This window comes from Ursus americanus, chromosome 2 (assembly GCF_024610735.1).
Source record: "Ursus americanus isolate L20-20 chromosome 2, mUrsAme1.1.p, whole genome shotgun sequence".
Taxonomy (NCBI): domain Eukaryota; kingdom Metazoa; phylum Chordata; class Mammalia; order Carnivora; family Ursidae; genus Ursus; species Ursus americanus.
This window is the reverse complement of record NC_142128.1, coordinates 38,782,637-38,805,440: the sequence shown is the minus strand read 5'-3', so window position 1 is coordinate 38,805,440 and position 22,804 is coordinate 38,782,637. Positions and strand designations below refer to the sequence as shown.

Genomic DNA, 22,804 nt, shown 5'->3' with positions numbered 1-22,804 from the left:
CCATGCCCCCACACTTAACGCTCAGAAACTGACCAGCTCCAGAGAACAGCTTCACTGCCCGCCCCATTACAGAATGAAAAGCCATTCTGGCAGTGAAGCCCACCGCTTGGCAAAGAAATAGCATCCAGGTCTCACTCATACATGGGGACAGCCAAGGATCTCCAGACTCATGAGGAAAGCCTGCAGTGTGAAAGATGGACCAAACTAAGCAGACCCAGGGAGCAAAAGGAGGCTTTAGAAGGAACAGAATTTGGGGTGCCTGGCTGGCTCATTCCGTGAAGCACATGACTCTTGATCTTGGGGTCGTAAGTTCCAGCTCCATGTTGTGTGGGGAGCCTACTTTAAAAAGAGAGGAAGGAAGGAAGAAAGGAAGGAAGGAAGGAAGGAAGGAAGGAAGGAAGGAAAGAGCTGTATTTGATATTTCCAGAAAAGATGCTGCTTCTGTGAAATGAGGTTAGGATGTCTTGAACAATAACAAGCTTGAAACAACCAGAACAAGAAAGGGCTCTTAGAAATTAGAGTCGTAAGTAAAAATTCAAGAGCAAATTGGGAAGATACAATTGAAGAAATCTCCCAGCAAGCAGAACGCAAAGAGAGAAAAGAAGCTGGAACTCTGAATCTAGAAGGTGCAATACTAATTAAGAGGAATGTCAGAGGGAACAGAGAAGGTGGAGAGGCGCAAATTATCCAGAAACTAGTAAGGCAGTGCGGGCTGTCACTGAAGGACATGAGTCTTCACACTGAGAGGGCCCAGCCAAGGAAGGAAGGCCGTCAGCACGTGACCTCGTCCCCACATACTGGAGGACTGCAGACGAAGCAAAGACCCTGATAGCTTTAGGGAGGAGGGCGTAAGGCAGGAGAAGATCCTAGAAGAGGGATTCAGAGTAGGACTTTACTCCCAGAACACTGGAAGCCAGAGATTCCCTCAAATTTCTGAGGGAGTAGGATATTCACCCACAAATTCTACGCCCAGAAAATCTTTCCATTAGGCATCAAGACACTGACATAAAAGGGACAAATTACTTAGTTCCCATGTCCCCTTTCACATGAAACTACCAGAGGGTTTGTGTCTCCAAATGTTAGGGAGTACCAGTTGGAAGATGGCCTGGCATCCAGAAAACGCTTTCCAACCCAGATGAGAGCCAGAGCAGAGCGCAGGGTGAGCCCATGTGGAGGCGCCAATGTGGATGTGTGGGAAGGGGGTGAGCAGCCTGGAGCAGGAGCCCGGCGTCTCCCACAGCCTCCAGAGCAAATATGGACCTGATCGGGGTGCCCTCACGTGCTTGAGAATCGGGAACAGTTGTTGCGAGGAGCTCGCCCTCTCTCTCAGAGCTTTTGGGGGAAAATAGCACAATAAGTATATAAAAAAACAAGCAATGGGGGAGAAAAAGCAATCCGTGAGAAAGGAAATGGAATCGTATGACACTTAATACACAGCCACAACAACATAAACTGGCCAGTGAGTTAGCCGAAAGTTGTGACAAAATCCCAGCAGAAGGATGAAGAGAGCGTGAGAGGGCCCAAGCCTCATCTAAGTTTGTAGGAAGCCTTCTGGTGCTGCCTAAAACAGATAAATCAGAAAGTGGCAGTTTATAATCTAAAGGTCTGTGGTCCTCAGTCGGGGGCAGTTTTACCCCCAAATAGACATTTGTGGTGGTCTCCGAATGGGAGCATTTCTGGCATCTACAGGGTCATTAGCTTTCCATGGCCAGTGTTAAAAAATTACCACAAACTTAGCGGCTTAACAACACAAATTTATTATCTTATAGTTAGGGAATTCAGAAGTTGGAAACAGGTCTCACTGGGATAAAATCAAGGTGCAGGTGGGGTGCATGCCTTCCGGTGGGAATCCATGTCATCGTCTCCAACATCCGAGGCCCCGTCCTCTATCTGCAGGGTGCATCCTGCCAGCCTCCCCCTCGTCGCCCCCCCTTTTCCGACACCGCCTACCTCCACACTTACCCCCACGTGATGGCGCTGGGCCTACCTGCATAATCCAGGACCGTCTGCTTCTACTAAAGTCTGCTGTTGAGCATCCCTAATTTCCTCTGCAACTTCAGTGCCCCCCCTTACCGCGTCAGGTGGGTGTGCACAGGTACCAGGATATCGGGTACATACATCTGGGGGAGGGGCTGTAATTCTTCCCATACAAGTGAGTGATGGCTAGGGATGCTGCTGAACGTTCCCCACTACACGGGACAGCCCCCATATATTGGTGGCGCTGAGGGTAGGACTCCCGATGAGGTGATCAGTTATGCTGGGGGCTTCTGGCTGGGGCGGGGGGCAAAGGGAGGTCCCCGGGAGCTGAAATCTTTGCTGTCTTGTTCCGGGCTGTGGGCACGCAGGTGTATGCATACGTAACAAACGCACTTGTGAAGACTAGATGTACACGCTTTACTCAAAGTACGGTATAGGGTCTTAAAAACACCACTGACTTTTAGAATAGCAGTTAAGATTATGATTTTTTAATAGGAGGTCAGTACTAGAAGAAAGACCTGAAGGAGTTGGAAGCTGTTGCCTCTGGAGAGCAGGACTGGGAAGTAAAAGGGTGGGTCAGGGACAGTTTTAATTTCTTCCTTATACTGGCATATTTATAATGTAAATTAGCTTGATAGAAATAGATAAATAAAAAGACAAAACAGATTTGCTCAAGCACTGCGTCCTTAGGATGGAGTCCTTGTTGGGACTGGGCTCCGTGCCTGGTGTTGAGGCTGAGTGGTCCTGGAGCACGGGCAGCTTGGTGCCCTTGGGGAAGGGTGGCGTGCAGACAGTCCAAAGCCACGTTCCCCTGGTTTCTAAGAGGGGTGAAGGGAGAGGTGAGTCCCAGAAAGGAGAGTCAGCTCTCATGGGCCCATCACCTCCTCCCCACCTCCTCTCCTCCCACAGTGGCTCCAGACCCCTGCTGTGGGGGAAGGGGGGAGGCCTTTGTCACTGAGCCCCTGGGCTCAGGGCTGGGCAGAGCCCCTCCTCCCCTGTACCCCAAGTTGGGAGTCCCTAGGACTATGGTGTGCTTTGCTCCCCCACCCCGGCCCTAGGCTCCCTCCACACATGCCTTCTGCACACTGTCACCCGGCAGGAGCCCCGCTCCGACTCACTGGGGGCCTTCATCATGTCGTGGGCTTCACAGCCATAAACAAGCAGGACGGGTATTTAAACGGATGTGGAATGTAGCATCGTGCAGGGTACTTTCCTCTTTCTCGAACACTGTGTTTTGGAGATTTATCCGGGCACCCGTAGCTCTACTCTGGGTTCTAATGGCTCCAGACCCATTACCGCCTAGCCGCATGTGATCCTACTGGGCCACCTCCAGGGGGCGCCCGGACTCTCCCCCCCACCCACCCCGGAGCTGGGGGTGTGGGGGGCTTCAGGCAGCTCCCACCCCCCACCCCCACCAAGTACTCTAGCTCGGAGGTTGTGCAGCGTCAGGGGACCCTGGCGGACCGTGTCGTGCCGCGCTGCCCACGCACTGCACACTCCAGGCGGCTCTCCAGGCCAAGGGCCCCCCGGGGAGGCTGCTTTCCACACGGCTCTCTGGTCCCTGTGGTCCTCCAGGCCCCTCCAGTGCGCCCGCAGCTCCCTCTCCGCCCCCTACCCCACAGTCCCTGCGCCAGTCACCCCTCCATCAAAGCGTTTTTACTGACAGCTTAGAAGCTGGTCAGCCTCTGGAACAGTAACAGCGGGAGATGGTAGCCCGACCATTATTTGAGCAGCTACCCCGTGTGCCAGGCCTGGTTTAATGCTCACAGTAAGCTGAGAAGGGGCTCTTACCATCCCGGTTTACAGGTGAAGAAACTGAGACAGGAGAGGTTGAGGTACAGGATGCTGGGCTCAGGGCTTGCTTCTCCCCTGTTCCACAGGGTCTTTGTAGGGAGGGCTGCTGTTGCTTCTAACTGCCCCCCCAGGGCTCCCCACAACCAAGTTGGGCCCCTCCTGCCTTCGAGGTGCATCCTCTGTACCCCCAGCCCCTCTGTGGCCCCTTGACATGGAGATTTGGGAGGAAGGACTTTGTTCCCTTCACTCCCAGAATCATGCCTCTTGCTGAAGAGACAGGCAGAGGGCGAGGGGCAGTTTCATGGAGAACTACAGTTTAGGTCCCCAAACTGTTGCTGTCAGGCTGGGGGGCCTAGGTCGGATCCACTCGCCCCACTGCTTACCCAACAGGTGATTTGAACAAGTCCATTTTCCTTGTGCCTTACTTTCTTCATTGGTAAAGGAGGTCAATGGCTGGCTCCATCGACTCTTGATCTGGGAGTTCTGAGTTCGAGCCCCACGCTGGGTATAGAGATTACTTGAAAAAATAAAATCTTTTTTAAAATATCTTTAAAGATGTTATTTATTTATTTATTTGAGCGGGAGTGAGCAAGACAGAGTGCACACAAGCCCAGAAAGAGGCAGAGGGAGGGAGAAGCAGACTCCCCACCGAGCAGGGAGCCCAAGGCAGGATGATTTTTTTCCCCAAGATTTTATTTTTGGGGGCGCCTGGGTGGCTCAGTTGTTAAGTGTCTGCCTTTGGCTCAGGTCATGATCCCAGAGTCCTGGGGTCGAGTCCCATCAGCTCTGTGGGAAGCCTGCTTCTCTCTCTGCTGCTCTGCCTGCCCCTCCCCCTGCTTGTGTGCTTTCTCTCTCCCTCTCTCTGACAAATAAAATCTTAAAAAAAAAAAAAAAAAAAGACATTTCAGGATCCCTGGCGTGTAGGATCTAGAAAGTGTTCCATGACTGGTGTGGTCGCTGGGGGTGGGGTGAGGTCTGGTTATTTCGAGTCTGCATCCTTCCTGGGCTGGGGCTCAGGCAAGAATGGGTCATGCTCTGCCGTCTGGAAGGGGTTGTTAAACGTGTACGGCCACGGAGGAATACTCCAGGGGGACTATTCAGATGAGGGCCATGTAGGCAGGATCCAAATGATGAGTGCAAGCGTGCTGGGTTGGGAAGGGAAGGACGTTCTGGGCACGGAAACAGAGGCGGGCAGAATTGCAGGTTGTAATGCAGAAAGATGGAAACTGGCCGGAGACAGTGGTCTTGAGGGGACCACACCAGAGACCGGGCTGGAGGTCCACAGGACCTTGTCCTGCCCAGCCCAGGGCTGGGGTAAGAGGAGGGGCTTGCTTACTATTCTGGAAGCCATGGGGAACCACTAACCCATCTCAGGAAGGGCTCCTTGTGGCGGCAGCTGTGACGTAGGTTGGAGGGCTCCCACTGGCTAGGGTGGGAGAGGATGGGGAGGGGTGAGGCGACATTTAAGAGCTCTGTAGGTGGGACCGGAGACAGCCCTCAGGACAGGAGATACACAGAGGGCTCTTGAAGGATGCAGAGGACCCCACTTTCCTCTGCTGGTGCCTCCCAGTCTTTCCTCTGCTGGTGCCCAGCCTGCAAGAGCTCTGGCTAGGGAGGCATCCCTTTGCCCACGTCCCCCCATCCCGGTTTCCTGACAGTTCTTCTTGAGCGGGGGCAGGGGCGCCCCGAGCGGAGCGTCGGGATGAGCTCTAGCTGAAGGCCCACCCGCTCAGAGAAGATACTAGGATCACCTCCGCCCCCGCCCCAGGAGCCGGGGCCCCTCACCCCTCTCCCCTCTCCATCCCTTCCCCTGCCTTTGGGAGCCCAGCAAGTTCCGCGGGGGCGAGCGGGGCGGGGCCAGCGAGCAGTTCTAGCTGGATCCGCTGCGCGGCGGCCCCTCGACGCTCTGGCTCCCCGACGCCGCAGGCAGTGCGCGCAGACCCAGCTGAGTGAGCTCCTGGCCTGCCCCGCCGGGCGGCCGTCACCTTGAGCACCCTGGCGCGGGGCGCGGGGCTGCGGGGCCCTGCGGGCCGGCCGATGCTCGCATTGTTGCTGCTGCTGCTGCTGCTGTCCTCACCGCCCGCCGGCGCCTGGTACAAGCACGTGGCAAGTCCCCGCTACCACACAGTGGGCCGCGCCGCGGGCTTGCTTATGGGGCTGCGCCGCTCGCCCTATATGTGGCGCCGAGCGCTGCGCCCCGCTGCCGGATCCCTTGCCTGGGATACCCGAGGCCTGGGCGAGTTCCCCCAGGGGCTCTCTGCCAAAGACACCCTCTCTCCGGCGCCAGTCCTCCGCGGTGCTCTCCTGCTTTCCTCTGGGGTTCGGGAACTGTTGGAGATGGGACGCAGGTACTCCCGCGCAGGGCTCCGGGTCAGTGCTCCTCGGAGCCAGCGCGCCGCTGAGCCCGAGCCCGAACTGGAGCCGCAGCTGGGCACCCCTTCCTGGACCTCCGTGAAGCAGGCCAGGTACGTGGGGAGAGAAAGGGGACCGGGACGGCAGTGGGTGGAGGATGTCGGGAGAGATCTGGGCCCGGAGCCGCGTGCCCACGAGACACCCTACAACCTTCCTACCTCCCACTTCTTGCCCAGAAAGGCTTTCTACCCTTCCAGCCTTGGGGAGGGGCGGGGGTTAGTGGTGGGCGCACAGCCTTCTTCCCAAGGTCCTGCTCTGTTCTCTCTAGAGCCTTCAGAGTGTCTCCTGTTCAGCCAGGGTCTGCGCAGCGAACCACCTTCGCCGGCCCTCACCTCTCCCCAGGGCCATCCTGAGTGCAGCCCTTGCTGGCGACGCCCCGTTGTCTGACGCTGGCTAGCTGAGTCTACTTATCCTCCTGGGTGCACAGCTCAGGCCAAGCCAGGCGATCTGGTCAATAAAAGCTGCCTAGTTCATGAGTTCCCACGTATGACCCCTTTCCTCTGCGATATCTACTTGGCATCTAGCTTCAGGGCGCTTGGCTGGGTTCACACCCTGGCAGATACCAGAAACCCTCTCCCTGGCCAGGGGATGCCCCCTCCTAACCAGCTGGACCTGTAAGTGCTTGGGGGGTGGGGGCAAAGTGGGGACAGAAGCAGAGACACTGCTGGGGCCTAGGTCCCCTTCCTTCTCTGCCAGTACTGCCCCTCCTGTTCCGGGGTGGGTCATCAGATCAGGTCCCAGGGTCCCACAGAAGAGGAGAGGTCTCATGGGAGGTAGGTGCAAGTCAGACCTTGGGTCCCACAGCCATCTACCAGAAAGAGGAAAACAGGACTCATACCCTACCAGCTGAGCCAGAGCCCCCACCCAGCCTCCGGGAGCCCCAGAGTGCCTCCTCACTATGCCCCCTGACCAGGCTGGGGCAAGTGTCTTCCTTAAGGGACCTTAAGACCTAGCAGCCCACCCAGCCTTTCTCCCATCTCCCCAGATTCATTTCAAACCTGATCTTTGCAACCCTCCTTCCCCTCTGCCAATGCCTTCTGGAGAGGAAGTGAGGACCCCTGGCCCCCTTCTTCAAGGTCCTGCTCTCCTTCTAGGGAGGAAGGGCCCCTTGCCTCCTCAGAGACCCTTCCACCTCTTATCCCCTCTGCATTTTCAGTTATTGGCTCCATCCCCTGTGTATATATGCTCCGCCATCGTGAATAAGGACCTCCCTCCACCTGGGCCCCCTACAGCGCCTGCTCACAAGTGCCTGGGCCCCTCCACCCTTTGCTTTCTCGTCAGCCCTCGTCGGTGTGGGCTCTGACTCCCCAACGGTCCCGGGCCTCGAAGCGCCCCATCACTGTGCCCTGATGCTGTCTGCCCTTGGAGTCTTCCCTTGGCCATGTGGCAAGGCCTTCCACGAGGGCACAAAGCTAGGACCAGAGGAGGGGTGGTCCCATGCACGCCCAGCTGGCTAGCTTGGAGATACTCACTCACCAGCCCCTACCTTCTCCTTGGCCTCGAAGCCCCCATCTCTCCTTACTGGCAATTCCTGCTCATCTCCTGGGTGTATCCTTCTCCCCATGCCATTCCCTAATGTGGGCGCTCTTTTTTACCCCACCCCCCCAATTCTTACCAACTGACCCCTGGGGGGGGGAAATATATATATACACACACACACACATATATATATATTTAAAGATTTTATTTATTTATTTGACAGAGAGCACAAGCAGGGGGAGCAGCAGGCAGAGGGAGAAGCAGGCTCCCTGCTGAACAGAGAGCCCAATGCAGGGCTCTGTCCCAGGGCCCTGAGGTCATGACCTGAGCCGAAAGCAGATGCTTCGCCAACTGAGCCACTCAGGTGCACTAGATATATTGACTCTGATTCCAGGATCTGCACTGAGGGAAGGGGTGGCCACAGACTCCCCAGGTCAACCCATTCTCTGCACTCCAAGTTCGTTCCTGCTCCTGCTTCTCACCAAACTCGGCCTTTCAAAGAAAGTGTGGGCATCCTGACCTTTCTCACTTCAGGGCACAACACTCAAAGACTCCCCACCACCAAGGGCACCAGGGTCTGGGGCCACACGGCTGCCCTGTCCCCTGGTCTCATTGCTCCTCCCCCTGCCCCACACGGACTGCAGGACCTCTGGGCAGATTCCAGAACGACCCCACGGTCCACCCAGAAGAAGGGCTGCAGGGCCTCAGACCCTGTTAAATGCCCTCCTCAGGGCTGCGCCAGCCCCAGACCTGCCCTTACCAAGGCATATAAATGTCTGTTTCCAGGGCTCTAAGCGATGTTCCCCAGCGCTCATCAGCGCTGGGTGCCAAGTGGTCTGCATGTGTTTGGTCACAAGTGCTGGACACTCAGACGCTAGACTTCACACTGCCTGGAGGCACCGTAGTCCAGTAAGGTCCAGGGCGAAAGAGCAGTGCTGACTAGAGACTTGGCAGAGGCCCGGCTTCTCTGCCTACCACCTTCATGGCACGCACCCCTGTGGTCCCGCAGTGCAAGCAGCCCCAAGGCACCGGCCTCACCCCAATCCTCAGCCAGCAGAGCAAGGCTGGACCAAATCGAAGCCAGAGGGGCGGGTCCCGGGCCAACCCCTCGGACGACGCAATCCCACCGAGAACCGGCAGGCGGCGCTGCGCGGCAGCTCTTCCGGGCTGCGGCCCCAGTCGGCGCCTGCGGCGGTGGGAGGGGCCAGGAGCGGGGCGTGGGCGGGCCCGGAGCGGGTGGGCGGGTTCCTGCGCCTCCTCCCTTGGCGGCCCGCGCCGTTCTCCCCTTCTTGCTCGCTCTCGGCTCCGGGTGTCCTGCTCTCACGTCTCTTTCCGTCGCGCTGGTCCCGCCTGCGCCAGTTTCGGGCTCTGAAGAGAAGCCTGGCGTAGTCTGAGGGTCGTAAACGAGGCCCGGTCATCCCGTGGGGCCATTAATGCCCATTAGGGAGGCGGCGCCGGCCGGGAAGCTCTGGGCCATTACCGGGGCGTCAGACTAATGGCTCCACCCCACAGAGGGGCCCCCAGGCCTTCCCGGGGCCTGTGACCAGGCCTCTACCCACTGCCACGCCCCAGAGTCCCCGCCCAGGCCCAGGCTCCGCCCATCGCTGGGGGCGTTGCAGCTGGGAGGTAGGTTCAAAGCTGAGAAGAAAGCCCCCTCCCCGCCACTGGACAACCGGGCCAGCCCCCATCCCAGGTAGACCCTCTGACAGCCCAGGAGAGGGAAGCCCCGAAAGGTCTACTTCCTGTCTGTCACAAGGCCTGTGTAGCAAGGTGGCCGCGAGGGCGTCGGGGGTGGGGGTGGGGATCACCTCCCACCTGGCCTCCCCGACTGCCCCTGGCCTCGCTGATCACCTCCTCTGGCCCATCCCCCGGTGACCCCAAACAGCTTACAGCCCCTGAGCACCTTCCGGTCCGCTCTTCTGGGTCTTTGTCCATGCCTTTCTCTTGGCCTGTTCCTCTGACTCCCACTTGGGTCTCAGCCAGAGGCCCGAGGCTGGAGGAAGGGGCGCGGGAGAGTTTGCCCAGGAGAGTAGCTCGGTTAGCTTTCCCTGCCTCTGTTCATGGGGCCCGTACTTAACCCCGTTCCCTCTCACCCATTCCTGCTCCCCCTTCGGAATTTACCTGCCCCTCTTCCCTGCTGCCTTTATTCTGTGGCTGTTAACCAGCCCCTTGGTTACTCTCTGAGGTGGCCTTTGTTTCTTTGTTACCTTCCCGGTACTTCTTCAACTCCTTTTTTGCTTTGGAGCCTCCTTTGCGATGCTGTGATGCTGTGAGGCAGTGTTCTAGCCCCTGGCTGCGACCACAAGCCCCTGGCTACGCCTCCCTCCAGTGGTGTTCTGTTCCCTTCCATCTTCACGGACTGGTTGAGGCTGATCCTGGGAGTGTCTGTCCCATGGAGGCGGGAGGAGATCTCCAAGCCTCCAGACCCAGAGGACCAGGGACTCCTACCTTCTCTACCCCCAGCCTGGGGGTCTCCCATCCAGCTACCTCCCTAGACTCTGGTGTGGCCCCAAGGCACAGCCTGGCAGGTCCTGGCTGGTCCTGGTTGCCATGCGGTGACCCCTAAGCCCCACCTGGGGTGGTATATGGCAGACCACACCCATCCTCACAGCCTCCAGGAGCAGCAGCACCAGGCTGGGTCGAGAGACGCCATCGCAGGCCAGACAGGCAGCCTCTGGACAGGCAGACAGATAGAGGTGGCCAGCTAGGCAGGAGCCTATGGCAGCAGCAGCCAGGAACTTAGAGGTGGGGGTGGGGACGCAGCCGTGCAATCTTGGCCTAAGTGGCTTTTAGGGGCAGCAGCCGGGTGTGGACACTCAAGGGGCCGCAGCCCAGGAGGCTGCCCAGAGGAGAGCCCTGTGCTTCGGCGGGGACTGGGCGTCCAGGCTGAAGGCACTGGAGAGGGGAGAAGGAGCAGTAAGGACAGGGCCTGAGCCGAGCCAGCTTCTGCCCCCATGGGGAACTGTCTGGGCTGGCTGTGCCTGACCCCCAGGGACCAGGTATGTGCAGGGGGCTGGGCAGGCTGGGGAGGGCCAGACTGAGGGGGAGTTCAGCTATCTTCCTGTATCGGAGGCTGAGAAAGAGCTCCATGATAAAGTGTGGACTTGGAATCTCACAGCAGTGCCTAAGAGGAGCTAGGGAAACTTGCCTGGGTCTTGTTCCTCTCTAGAACTCAGTTTCTTGATCTGCAAAATGGCCTGAGCACTCTTGGGTTTTTCCAGATAAAGTGCACTCAGAGACGCAGCAAAGCGTAACCGATTTTCTGTTGTCATTTTCTGGTTGGGGGAAGGGGCACTCATGCTGGGGATGGCTAGATGCTAGGGGAGAAGGATGGAGGGAAGGGTGGTCTGGGGCAGAGGGGGATCACAGGGCCAGCTCATGGGAACAGCTTCTGTGAGCCCTGATCACAAGCCAAGAGGTCAGAGGCCAAAGTCCTGGGTACATTTCATCTCTGCCTGGGTTGAACAGGGGCACAAGTGAGGGGCTCTGGCAAAGAGAGGTGTGTTTGTGTGTGTGTGTGGGGGGGTAATGTTTAATAGATGTCCCCATCACAGATAAGCACAAACGATCTCCTGGGGAGGGCCAGGGAGCCACCCAGTCACTGGCCTCCAGAATATAGGAGAGAGCTGCTGCCTTGTTAGTTCCGAACTCCTATTTTTGCCTCCTGGACCATCCTGGGACTCTGCTGGGCTAGGGCAGCTCCGGGTGCAGGAGGGATCCAGATACAGGAACAGCGGGGGTTGGGGGGGAAAGAGTGTGTGTGTTCCCCTAGATGGTGGACAGAGCTGTGGCCCTTGTTTTTACTCTCCACCTTTGTGTGGTCCTCGGCCTGAGGATCCTTTCTCCACTCCCCCCTACCTCAAGAGCCCGCCTCTGTGTCATGCATACCGTAGGTGCTCAATAAATGTTCCTGGCCTAGTTGGCACAGGCGCTGGCGCCAGGGAGGCTGCCCAGAGTCGGGTCGAGACAGAGGGGGGTCCTAGGCCCTGCGGCCTCCCCCCGGGATTGGCAGAGTGCCCAGGCCAGGCCACCGCCAGGACCGGCCGGGACTCGGGGCGGGGGCGGCCTCACGCAGGAGGCGGGGAAGGGGCGGGCGCGGGGGCGGTGCCGCAGCCCGAGCCCGAGCCCGAGCCCGAGGCGACTGGAGCCGAGCGGGAGCAGCCGAGGGCGCCGCCGGGTCCCCAGCGCCGCCGCTGCCGCCTCCGCGCCGCCCCCCGCGCCCCTGCCTGCCTGCGGCAGGCGTCAGCGCCGTGGCCGGCCGGTGGCCGGCGGGTGGGCAGCCGCCGCCATGGCCGCCCCGGAGCCGCTGCGGCCGCGCCTGTGCCGCCTGGTGCGCGGCGAGCAGGGCTACGGCTTCCACCTGCACGGCGAGAAGGGCCGCCGCGGGCAGTTCATCCGGCGCGTGGAACCCGGCTCCCCGGCAGAGGCGGCCGCGCTGCGCGCCGGGGACCGACTGGTCGAGGTCAACGGCGTCAACGTGGAGGGCGAGACGCACCACCAGGTGGGTGCCCGCGCCCCGTCCCCGGCCCGCGGTCCCCCTGGGCCCCCCTCACCGCCCTGCGCTCGCGGGGGGTCCCGAGACCGCCGCTCCCGGCGCTGCGCTGCGTGCGCCCAGGCCTCGGCGCCCTGCCCGGGGCCGGAGCGGGTCGCACGAGGGCCTGCGTGGACTCCCGCTACGAGACGGCGGACGTGGCCACGGAGGCGGTGGCCGCCGGCCTCCTTCTCGCCTCTCCGCGTCGGGAAGCTGGCTCCTGCACCGCGGAGGGGGCATCCTGGCAGGGAGGGCCCGCACTGCGGCTCCTCGCGCTCGGCCCCAGCACTTCGGTCTTGTTTGGGCCTCGGTGTGCCAGGAGTGCCAGCGTCAGTCACCTTGGGGGGTCTCCATGCTTTGGGGGCCCTGAGTGCTTGTCTATGAGTGTAAACACGTGCCTGTGTACACAGCCGGGTGTGTGTGTGTGTATCCGTCCCTCTGGGGGTCACACACGTGTGCCCACAGCTGCCTGGGGATACCTGAGGGGTGTCGCAGTGGGGACACACCTGTATGTGCTTGTGTCCGCGAATGTGCGTGTGTGTGTCTGGGCCTGTGGTCGGCCTGCCTGGCTACACGTAGTCATCAGTGTGTGTTGGCAGGTCAGTGTACTAATGTGTGTGTAGGGTGATGGTGTCTGGGTCCCTGAGTCGCTGCTGGTGGCCGCAGGTGCCTCTCGTTGGGGCCGCTGCCACAGCCCCTGCCTCCTGCCGCTGGAGATGAGGGCCAGAAGGAGGGCAGGGCCTGTTCCCAGCAGGTTCTGCTCCCTGGGGACTATCTATCTCCCACTGGCCAGGGACTCAGCTGGCAGGAGTCCAGCCTCCCTCCACCCTTCTGCTCAGGGTTCTCTGTGTCCTCCCCGGCACGCATGAGTCTGTGACCTGTCTGTGTGGCCAGCCCTGGGGCCTAGAGATTAGTGAATTGGTTCTTGGCTGGACCAACTGCTGAACTCCGCTTCTACGCGAGGCTCCTGTCTGTTCGTCTGTCTGCCTACCTTCTGTCTTCCACCCAGAGTATCTGCTGGCTAAAGCTATTTGCTGAAGGCGGGTGGAATGTGGGCCAGAGGTCTGGGCTTGGCAGACCACAGGGAGGGGCTGCTGGAGTGGCACCTGGCTTTGGTTTAACTGTCCCTGCCAGCCTTCCCCCAACAGCACCTGCTCCACCTGGGCCCCCGGGTGCTGGTCTCTAAGAAGTTTACACACAGGACCACGCTGGCCCGGTGGGGAGGATGTGTAGTTACAGATCCCGTTTTACAGATGAGGAGACTGATGCTTGAGGATACTGGGTGTCTACTCTGGGTCCCACAGTCAGGAAGCAGGAAGGTGCTGGGGTCCCCCTATGGCTCTCACCAAGAGAGAGGAGGGGTGGAGGAGGGCCAGGGGGAGGATGGGCCTGCTTCACACCCTCCTATCTGTTGACAGCTTCTGCCGAGCAGCTGATGGGGGCCCTCTCTGCCCTCCCTCCCCCAAGACTTGGGGTGGGGGTCTTGTCCATCCTTCCCCAACACCCAGGGGGCACCGACTGCTCCTTCTCCCTGCAGGACGCACCCTGATATGCACACTCCATGGTCCCCCATGTGCTCTAGACACTTCACGGACACCTGCAGAGACACACACGTGCCCTGACGTCACACTTGTCCCACAGGTGGCCTCTGCCTGCCGGGTCTGAGCCCTGCTTCCCCGGTTGTGTCTGGGGGCCCAAGCAGGTGTCTCGCCACAGGAACCAGGCCTTCCCGTCTCTGCAGGTCCAGCAGGGGCAGGTGGTCATGGTCTGGAGGCAGATGGAAGGCTCAGAGGTGGCGGGTTTACTCATCCAGGCTCCACTATTGAGGACAGCAATGACCGCAGACCCCCAGACAGGGACCTAGGGAGACCCCTTGCTCCCTCGGCCCCAGCCTGAGAGACAGACCCTGAAACAGCTGGATGCACACATGTCTGTGCACACATGTCCGTGCACACACACACACACACACCCTGAAAACCCCAAGCTCGGCCATGCACCACCTTCCAGACCAACTGTCTCACCCAGCTTCCCAGCCACTCCCGGGCCGAGGCAAGTCCCTGCAGCGACCCTGTAGCCCTCGCAGCCCTGTGTCAGGAGTCCTGGGTAAAGAGGGAGGGAGCTGCCGGAGCCCTGGGGGTGGGGGGTGGAGCCGGCGGGCCTCTCGGTCCAGCCGCCCACCCCCGGTAGGCCAGCTGCCTGCCCGCGATCCTGGGCCAGCCCTGGGTGGTGCCACTGTCCATGTGCTGCCCGGAGTGCCAACTGCTGACTTGCTCCCCCCAACCCGCCTCCCCAGGTGGTGCAGAGGATCAAGGCTGTGGAAGGGCAGACTCGGCTGCTGGTGGTGGACAAAGAGACGGACGAGGAGCTCCGCCGGCGGCAGCTGACCTGCACTGAAGAGATGGCCCATCGAGGGCTTCCGCCCACCCACGACCCCTGGGAGCCAAAGCTGGACTGGGCACGTGCAAGCAGCCTGGGCTCCGAGGCTGGCCAGAAGGTACGGCAGGCTCCACTCTGACTTCTCCCAGGAGCATAGTGTCTGACTCTTGATGGTGGGCCGTCTCCCCCTCTGCTCACCTCCAGAAGTCTCCGTCTCTATCCCTTCTGCCTCTTGGGGCCCCTGGTGACTACCCTCTTGGCTAATTGGGGCCACTCTTTCTGCCGTCAGCCTGTGTTCTAAGGCACGTGGACTCGGGAGCATGGCCCTGGTCCCTGGCCCTCCATCACCAGCCCTCTTCCCCAGGATGCCCATCAGAGCTCCCTGGCCTAGGGAAAGTCTCTCTGACAAACCCGGCCTAGGGGCTGAGGGAACTGGGAAGGGTCTGCTGGGATGTCCTGGGACGGATGGTGCCTAGCTCTGTGTTCACATCAGGTGTCTGTCTGTCTAAAGAGCCTACTTGTGCTGGGAAGGCCTTGGGAGCTCGGGGCTGGTCATTTTCTGTGGGCAGTGCATGGTTGGGGACAGCTGGGGACACTCTCTAAGCTGGGTCCTCAGCTTGGGGTCTACAGCAGTTGGGGTACTTTTCTCTTCCTGCGTCCTCTCCGGGGCCAGAAGGGCTGGAATAAATGTGTACGTGTGTGGGGTGCTATTCTACCGACTTCTGGGTGGCAGGGCTTGGGGGGGTCCTACTTGGGGGAGGCCAAGAGGAAGAAACTCACCTTACTTGTTTTGCTCTCTCTCTCTTTTTAAAGATTTTATTTATTTATTTTTTCTTTATTTTTGGGGGGGGGAGAGAGAGAGGGCAGCAGGAGGGGCGGAGGGAGAGGGTCCCCAAGCAGCCTCTCCGCGGAGTGTGGAGCCTGATTCTGGCCTTGACGTGGGGCTCGCTCTCACGACTCTCACGACCCATGAGATCATGACCCTGAGCTGAAGCCACCCAGGTGCCCCAGTGGTTCTACCCTCTTGAAGCCCCATGGTACTGTTTCTCATGCCCGTTTTGCCTTTTTTTTTTAAGATTCTATTTATTTGTTTGACAGCATGCGCAAGCAGGGGCAGAGGGACAGGGAGAAGCAGACTCCCGCTGAGCAGGGATCCCCATGTCAGGCCTGATTCCGGGACCCCAGGATCATGACCTGAGCTGAAGGCCGACGCTCAAGGGACTGAGCCACCCAGGCGCCCTTTTTTTGTTGTTGTTTAATCTCTTTAAGATTCAATACCAGGGGTTTCCCCAGATCCCGCTTTGAGAACCACTGGCCTAATGCCAGTGGAGGTGTGAGACCTGAAGTTTCTGGATGCATTTTGTTCTCTGGGTTTGAGAGCCCCGCGGCTGTGGTCAGGGCCCGAGTAGGGGGCATCCGGGTCAGCTGTGGGGTTTCAGGGAGGTCCTGGGATGATGTGCGGGCTGGTCTGGTACCCTGGCCTGCTGGCCGGCCCGCACAACCCTGCTCCTTCACGGGCGTCTTACCTCCCAAAGGAAGCGCCCCTCCCCCCCAGGCGTTTGTCCATTGATTTAGACACAAACGCTGAGTTCACCTTCCTGTGGAAAAATCCGCCCTCGGGCTTATCTGGAGGGTGGGGTGCCAAGGCACCTTGTCCTTGGGTGGGACCTTCCCCCTCTGCTATTTCAGGCTCTGGGAGCCGCAGGAAGCCTTAGGAGGGGGCTTCCTCTGGGCGTATTTTTAGAGGAACAAAGTGGGGACCGACTGGCAGGGACTCTGTGGTAGGGGCCAGCCTGGGGATGGGGACTCCAGGAGGTCAGGGGAGGCCCAGGGGACACGGTCAACCCCCTCCCTCCCCTCCAGAGACCCCACGTCTACCTGGCTGAGCTCAGAGGGTCTGACGGGAGAGCCAGGCCTTGGCTGACCTCCCCAGAACTGACTGGGCCGTGAGGGTGCCTGGGAGTGTGGTGCTAGCCTGCAGTGGGCAGCGGGCAGGACGAGGGGCTGGGATGGATGTGGTTTGGTTCGGTCAGGATGAAGTTCCCCCCCCACTGCCGGGGCCCCGTGGAAAATAAGGGCCAAGCTGGGAGTCAGGGCCCCGAGAATCCCTCCTTTCTTCTCAGCTCCTTTTCCTCCTCCTGAGAATCCCTCTCCACGCAGCCTCTGTGGGCTGGGCTGTGGGAGGTGGGGCTGGGGAGGATGGGGATCAGGGCTGCCCCTCCCAGTGGGGTGCTGTGGGGTCCTAGTCAGCAGTGACTCAGCCCAGGCCAGACCAGGCTGGGGAGACTGCAGCTGTGGCACAGCTGGTCCTGACAGTGACGGTAGGGGACAGCCCCCAGACAGGGCAGCCTGCGGTGCCAGGGCCCCCACCCCCGTTCTGGAGGCCCTTGGGGCCCGAGCGTGAGTGAGAGTCCTGCAGGGGGTGACCGCCTGGTATGGGGGCCTCGTACCTACGGGAGGGCTCTGGGAGCCTCAGCAGGACTGGCTTCTGCTTCGGCGCCGGGGACCCCTCCCTCGTCTCCCTGTCTCCCCAGCCCTGGGTCCTGGGAGCAGGGCAGGGCCTCCCAGCAGCTTCCTTCCTTCCTTTCTTAGGACTGAAACCTAGCCAGTACGGGGTGCCTAGCTGGGGCCTGAGCAGGGGAGGGGGACCCAGCCACCACCCTGGTCCCCAAAGTGACTCAGCCCCCCTGTCCCCACCCATCCCTGGGGAGCTGGGGCCGCTGTGGGAGGCGGATAAATGGAGTGGTGGCCTGGGCTGGCCGGAGACTTCAGGCCACTCCAGCTGGACGCTCGGTGCCTGCCACTTCTTTCCTGCCTCCCATGGCCCGTTCTGGGGGTGCCACAGCACTGGCCCCGGCCCCCAGAGCCCCTCCGCAGAGACCATCCTGGGGACTCGTGCAGGTCAGGCTGGGTGGGGGCACGGTGGGCAACGAGGACCCCAGCAGCCGGCTTAACCCATGTCCCCCAGGGTCAGGAGAGGGGATTTGGGACCCGCTGGTGACCCTGGTGCAAGCGGGCACAGGCTGGACCCTGAACAACAATGGGGGCCTTTTTGTCAGGGCTGGTGAGTCACCATCTGGGGGGGCACAGCCCGGCTGCCGGGGTACCCCCATGCCAGCTTCTTTGTCTGGTCACTGCCTCAGCTGCGAGACCAGGGCTTGTCCAGCTCCGGGCTGCCCAGCTGGGAGCCCGTGGGAGCCTGAGGGCCTGGCTGGGAGGCGGCAGGAAGTGCTCAGAGCCAGGGCAGGGAGCAAGGAATGTGAGCTATGCGCTGGGGCTGCCTGCGCCCCCTCCTGACCCACTGCTTCTCAGGGGCCTCTCCATGCAGCCTTTCAACTTGAGGGTCTGGTGCTGATCGGCAGGAGAGCGATTTAGGCAAGACCTCCAGAGAAGCCACTTGGCTGGTGTGGCGAGCGGTGGCTGTGCTGGGTTGAGGCAGGGGGATGGCCAGGATGGTCCTGAACCCGGATGTGACTTCAGCCTGGCCTCGTGGCCCCGGATGCTCCCCCAGTCCTGCTTCCTGTTTGGGGGCCTTGAGAGACCTGCCAGGGAGGTCACCCTGGAGGGCGTGAGAAGAGGCCATAGGGCTCAGTGCCAGGGGGCTGTCCTCTCGAACACATGTGTCGCCATGAAGTGTGTTGTGAGCGTATGTTTGCGTGTCTGGTCTCTGTGGCCACGTGCCTCACATCTGGGCCCACATCCACCTGCCAGGTGTGCTTGGTCCTGGCTCTGGCTCTGCTCCTGACCGGTCAGCTTCAGGATCTGGGCTCCGGCAGCCTGGATCTGAGAGGCACCTCTGGGGGGCGGGGGACTCAAAGCCTGCAGCCTGGATCTGAGAGGCACCTCTGGGGGGCGGGGGACTCAAAGCCTGCGCTTCCAGGTGTGTCTGGGAGAGGGGATGAGTCTGTACGGGGGCCCTGGGGGTCTCACACCTCTCAGTTCAGCGATGTTGCCCCACCGAACCCCTGGGGAACGGAGGAGCGGCTGCCCTGCCCCTTGAGTTCTGAGGGCTGTGGGGCCAGGTGGTGACCTGCAGTGGGGATCCCAAGGGCATGTCCGGTCAGGCCTTGGGGGTCTGGGAAGGTGTCCCAGAGGAGGGGGGCAGGCTGGGCAAGAAGAGGGTGTTCTGCACAAGCAGGAGGCCCGGAGCCAGGGTAAGGCGTCTGCCCTGTGGGAATAGACGCGCCTGGGTCCACAGCCGGGCCGGCTAGCAGGCCGGAGTACTCGGGGTCAGGTTGGAGGTTCGGAATAGCTCAGAGGCCTGGAGGCTGGGAGTGGTGGTGGGGGGGGTGGCTGGAGCTGCAGGGGGCAGGTGCCTCAGCCGGGAGAGCTTCCCTGAGGTTAAGGGTAGCTGGAGGGCCAGGGAGGGGCCCCAGGGAGCACCCCCACCCTGCACATGCTCACCTGCACGCGCACTCGAGTCCTGAGCGGCCCCGGAAACCGGAGCTGCTCCCGCCCGCGCGCTCTGGCCACATGCCATGTTTAATTGAGCACCCGCAGCCGCTGGCCCCTCAGCACTGTGGTCACTGCCCCAGGCTGTGGCTGGGGGGGGGGGGGTCCTGGGGCCTGGCCCCAGCCCGCACGGCTCCCTGACCCACAGCGCTACTGCAGGATGCCAGAGGTAAAGCGAGGCGAGGCCCTGGGGTGTCGACGGGGGGTCGCTCGGGCATCGTGAGCCTTCCGTGTCCTGGCAGGGTGGTTGGGAGGGCAGCTCCCACCCTTGGCCTTCTCACTGGCCTTCAGCTGGGCCGCTGCGCTGTCTCTGGGCCCTATGGGGGTGGTGGTGGCTCCAGCTTGCTCTGGAATGTGAAAGCAAACACATCGCTCAGCCACCAGCCCTATGGAGGCCACGGGGAAAAAACAAACGTCAGCCTCTCGCCCAGGGAGGGCAGTGGGGAGGGGTGCCCCGGCAGCACACCCCCCCCCCCCCCCCCCCGTCCCGCCACAGCAGTCCCAGGACAGGGTGCTGAGTGGCAGCTTACCTCACCTGGCTGCCCCTAGCTCCCTGGCCTGGGCTCAGCGCTGCCCTGGAGCAGATCCTGTAAAGCCCCTGGTCCCATTTGAAGTTGTTTTTGGGTTTGGAAACGGAGGCTTTGCTCAAGATCCTGGGGCTGGAGCTCAGTCACGGTCACGGGCAGCCTACCAGGGCCCCCAGGCAGGGTACAGAGGGTTTGTCCCTGAGACCTGGGGCTGCCGGGCGGGGCACGATGTTTAGCGTGGCGTTGGCGTTCCTCTGGCCCACCTCCGCTCCCGCTGCACTCTGCGGGCCCGAGGCCTGGCGGGCTGGCTCAGTGGCCTCAGGGGGTTGGAAGATCAGCGCTGAGCCTGGTCTCATGTGCCTGCAGGATGTCGGTGGGGCCCCGAGGGAGCTACGCCCTCGGCTCTGCCACCTACGAAAGGGCCCCCAAGGCTATGGGTTCAACCTGCACAGTGACAAGTCCCGGCCCGGACAGTATATCCGCTCCGTGGACCCAGGCTCGCCTGCTGCTCACTCTGGCCTCCGCGCCCAGGACAGACTCATCGAGGTATCTGTCATGGAGGCTCTGGGGTGCTGCATGCCCCAGGGTGTGTGCCTGGGCCCGTGTCCCCCCCCCCCCCGGTGTGTGCCTGAGCCCGTGTCCCCCCCCCCCCGGGTGTGTGCCTGGGCCCGTGTGTCCCCCCCCCGGGTGTGTGCCTGGGCCTGTGCCCCCCTCACCGGGTGTGTGCCTGGGCCCGTGTCCCCCCCCCCCCCCCCCCGGGTGTGTGTCTGGGCAGAGAGGTCCTCCTAGGAAGAGGAGAGATGCTGGGAACTTGAGCTGGCATTCCTTTTGCCACCACGGCTGGTGACAACATTGATGAATATTTGATGCCACACCTGGCCGGGTGGCTTGGGGGCCTGCGGGGGCCTGACCTCAGGCAGTGCTGATCTCTTGCTGCTGGTGGCAGGTGAACGGGCAGAACGTCGAGGGGCTGCGCCATGCGGAGGTGGTGGCCAGCATCAAGGCGAGGGAGGACGAGGCCCGGCTGCTGGTGGTGGACCCTGAGACGGACGAGTACTTCAAGCGGCTACGGGTCACGCCCACTGAGGAGCATGTGGAAGGTGGGCTGCTGCCTGGGGGCCTGGGGATGGGGTGGAGCACAGAGGGCTGGGCAGCCACTGACACCCTGTCCCCACAGGTCCACTGCCATCACCAGTCACCAATGGGACCAGCCCTGCCCAGGTGAGAGGGTGGGAATGGACCGGGTGGGCCCAGGAGACCATAGGGGCACCTCTAGGGATCCCCAGCCTGGCTGAGCCCCCCACCTCAAGATCTTGTGTTGGCGTGACAGTGAGACCCAATCTTGCCCAGCCACTTCTAGCCCTAATGCTCCCTGTGGGTCCTGTCCTGGGTCAGCCACACTCCAGCCCCACGGGGCTGTTAGCCTTGCCGTTCCCTCTGCCCAGCGCTGGTTGGCGACCCGGAGTCCCATTCCGTCACTCCTTGGGAAGCTGGCCCTGGCTTCACCCCAGGGGATGCTCATGTGGGTGATTCCTGTCATGAGCCGGCCAGGGCTGGCTCCCCACCCCTCCACAGCACTTGCCCACTGGCTGCTGGGTGTCCAGTGTCCTGCCCAGTCTGGGCCTGGAGCACAGTAGAGGCTCGGTGCCTACTGCCAAATGGAAGAGTAGATGCGGTCCTGATGCGCGTGTGGGGGTTGTGCACGTCTGTGCGCACCTGCGGCTCCTGGGCAGGCCCCTGAAGCCACATCTTGCCCTTGGTTTCCCAGCTCAATGGTGGCTCAGCGTGCTCATCCCGAAGTGATCTGCCTGGCTTAGACAAGGACACCGAGGTAGGAAGTGCCCACCCACCTCCACTGCTGTGCTCATACACGGGTGGGTGTCAGAGGTCTTGGGGGTGGGCGTTTGCAGAGGGGCAGCCTGAGCAGTGGCCACCACCTCTAGGAAGCCCTCTTGGGCCTGCTGCCCCAGCCCCAGCAGATGGCCTGTGGTGCGAACTCCCTGGGAGGGGCTACCTGATGGAGGGCTTGGGTTGGGGGCTCACTCTGGCCCCCTGCCCCCTTTGCCTGCCCCCCCCCACCAGGACAGCACCTGGAAGCGGGACCCCTTTCAGGAGAGCGGGCTCCACCTGAGCCCCACGGCAGCCGAAGCCAAGGAGAAGGCGAGAGCCACACGGGTCAACAAGCGGGCCCCACAGATGGACTGGAACCGGAAACGTGAGATCTTCAGCAACTTCTGAGCCCCTCCCTGCCTGTCTGCACGGCCCTCAGGCCCTGCCCCGCGGGCCCCGCCCAGAGTTCCCCAAGCCTTGGTGGACTGGAGGGGGTGCCTTCTCACCCCCAGAAGCCGTGCTGGTCCCACCATCACCCAGGAACCAATGTGCGCCCCAGTGAGCCCCGTCCTGCCCCCCTACCTGCTGGGTGCTGGATAGGGGAGAGGGGGCCCCCCCCCCCGAGATAGAAGAGAGGGACAGGGAGAGGCAGTGCTGACCGCGGCCCGGCCCTTGCTGCTCTGCCAGGGCCTGCTGACTTAAAGGAATTTGTGTTTTTGCTTTTCTTCCAAAAAAAAAAAAAGAAAGAAAGAAAAAAAAAAAAAAAAAGGGCTGCAGCTCCACACATGTTTCCACTTAATACCAGAGTCCCGCCCCCGCCCCCGTCCCCGCCCCCGCAGGACGCCTCTCAAAGTAATTGCAATAAAACAAACCTTTCTCTGCAAACCATTTCCTCCCCACCCCTCAGCGGTAGCCATCCCAAGTGGGAGCGCTGGGCACTTTCAGGGACAGAGAAAAACGTAGGGGGCCGGGCTATGGTTGTGGGGGCTTCAGGTGATGCTGGGGAGGCCAGATGTGGCCGTAGGAGCTGCCCCTCTGCCCCTCCCTGCTTGGGGGGGGGGGTCACCAAGCCAGGCCCCCATGTCCCTGCTGAATGGTGGTCTGGGGCACAGGGCCTGGGCTCCAGGGGCCCGAGGATGGAGGCCCTGTGTCCCCGAGGAGGGTGGCCTCTGGACAGGCCTCTTGTCCCTGCGCCACAGCCATGAGGCAGGGGGAGTCTGGCTGTGGGAGAGCCTGCCCCCAGGAGACCCCACCTGCTCTCCCTTTCCTCCTGGCCCTGAACCCCACTGACATTGCTGTCTGCCCTGTAAGCCATAGCGCATGCGCGCCGTCCTAATAAACAGGCCTTCCTCAGACCCGTGGCCGCCTCCGTCCTTCCTGAGCCCTCACTTGTGGGTGGGGGGCTGTGGTCTGGGCAGGAAGGCAG

At 61.4% G+C, this 22,804-nt stretch overlaps 2 protein-coding genes across 3 annotated transcripts; both read left to right on the top strand.

The window, feature by feature from the left end:
* The first annotated feature begins 5,692 nt into the window (after positions 1–5,692).
* NPW (neuropeptide W) lies at positions 5,693–6,658 on the top strand. The gene is made up of 2 exons (XM_045784792.2): positions 5,693–6,236; positions 6,452–6,658. Exons 1-2 carry the CDS (start codon positions 5,809–5,811, stop codon positions 6,534–6,536), a joined length of 513 nt encoding a protein of 170 aa, XP_045640748.1. The 5' UTR covers positions 5,693–5,808; the 3' UTR covers positions 6,537–6,658.
* A 5,140-nt stretch (positions 6,659–11,798) lies between these two features.
* NHERF2 (NHERF family PDZ scaffold protein 2) lies at positions 11,799–22,733 on the top strand. 2 transcript variants are annotated; one of them, XM_045784746.2, is made up of 7 exons: positions 11,799–12,163; positions 14,487–14,687; positions 19,915–20,094; positions 20,495–20,648; positions 20,726–20,769; positions 21,317–21,379; positions 21,631–22,733. In XM_045784746.2, exons 1-7 carry the CDS (start codon positions 11,951–11,953, stop codon positions 21,784–21,786), a joined length of 1,011 nt encoding a protein of 336 aa, XP_045640702.1. In that variant the 5' UTR covers positions 11,799–11,950; the 3' UTR covers positions 21,787–22,733. The 2 variants fall into 2 exon arrangements, with proteins under 2 accessions (XP_045640702.1, XP_045640703.1); XM_045784747.2 differs by lacking the exons at positions 11,799–12,163; positions 14,487–14,687 and adding an exon at positions 17,313–17,470.
* Positions 22,734–22,804: the final 71 nt, after the last annotated feature.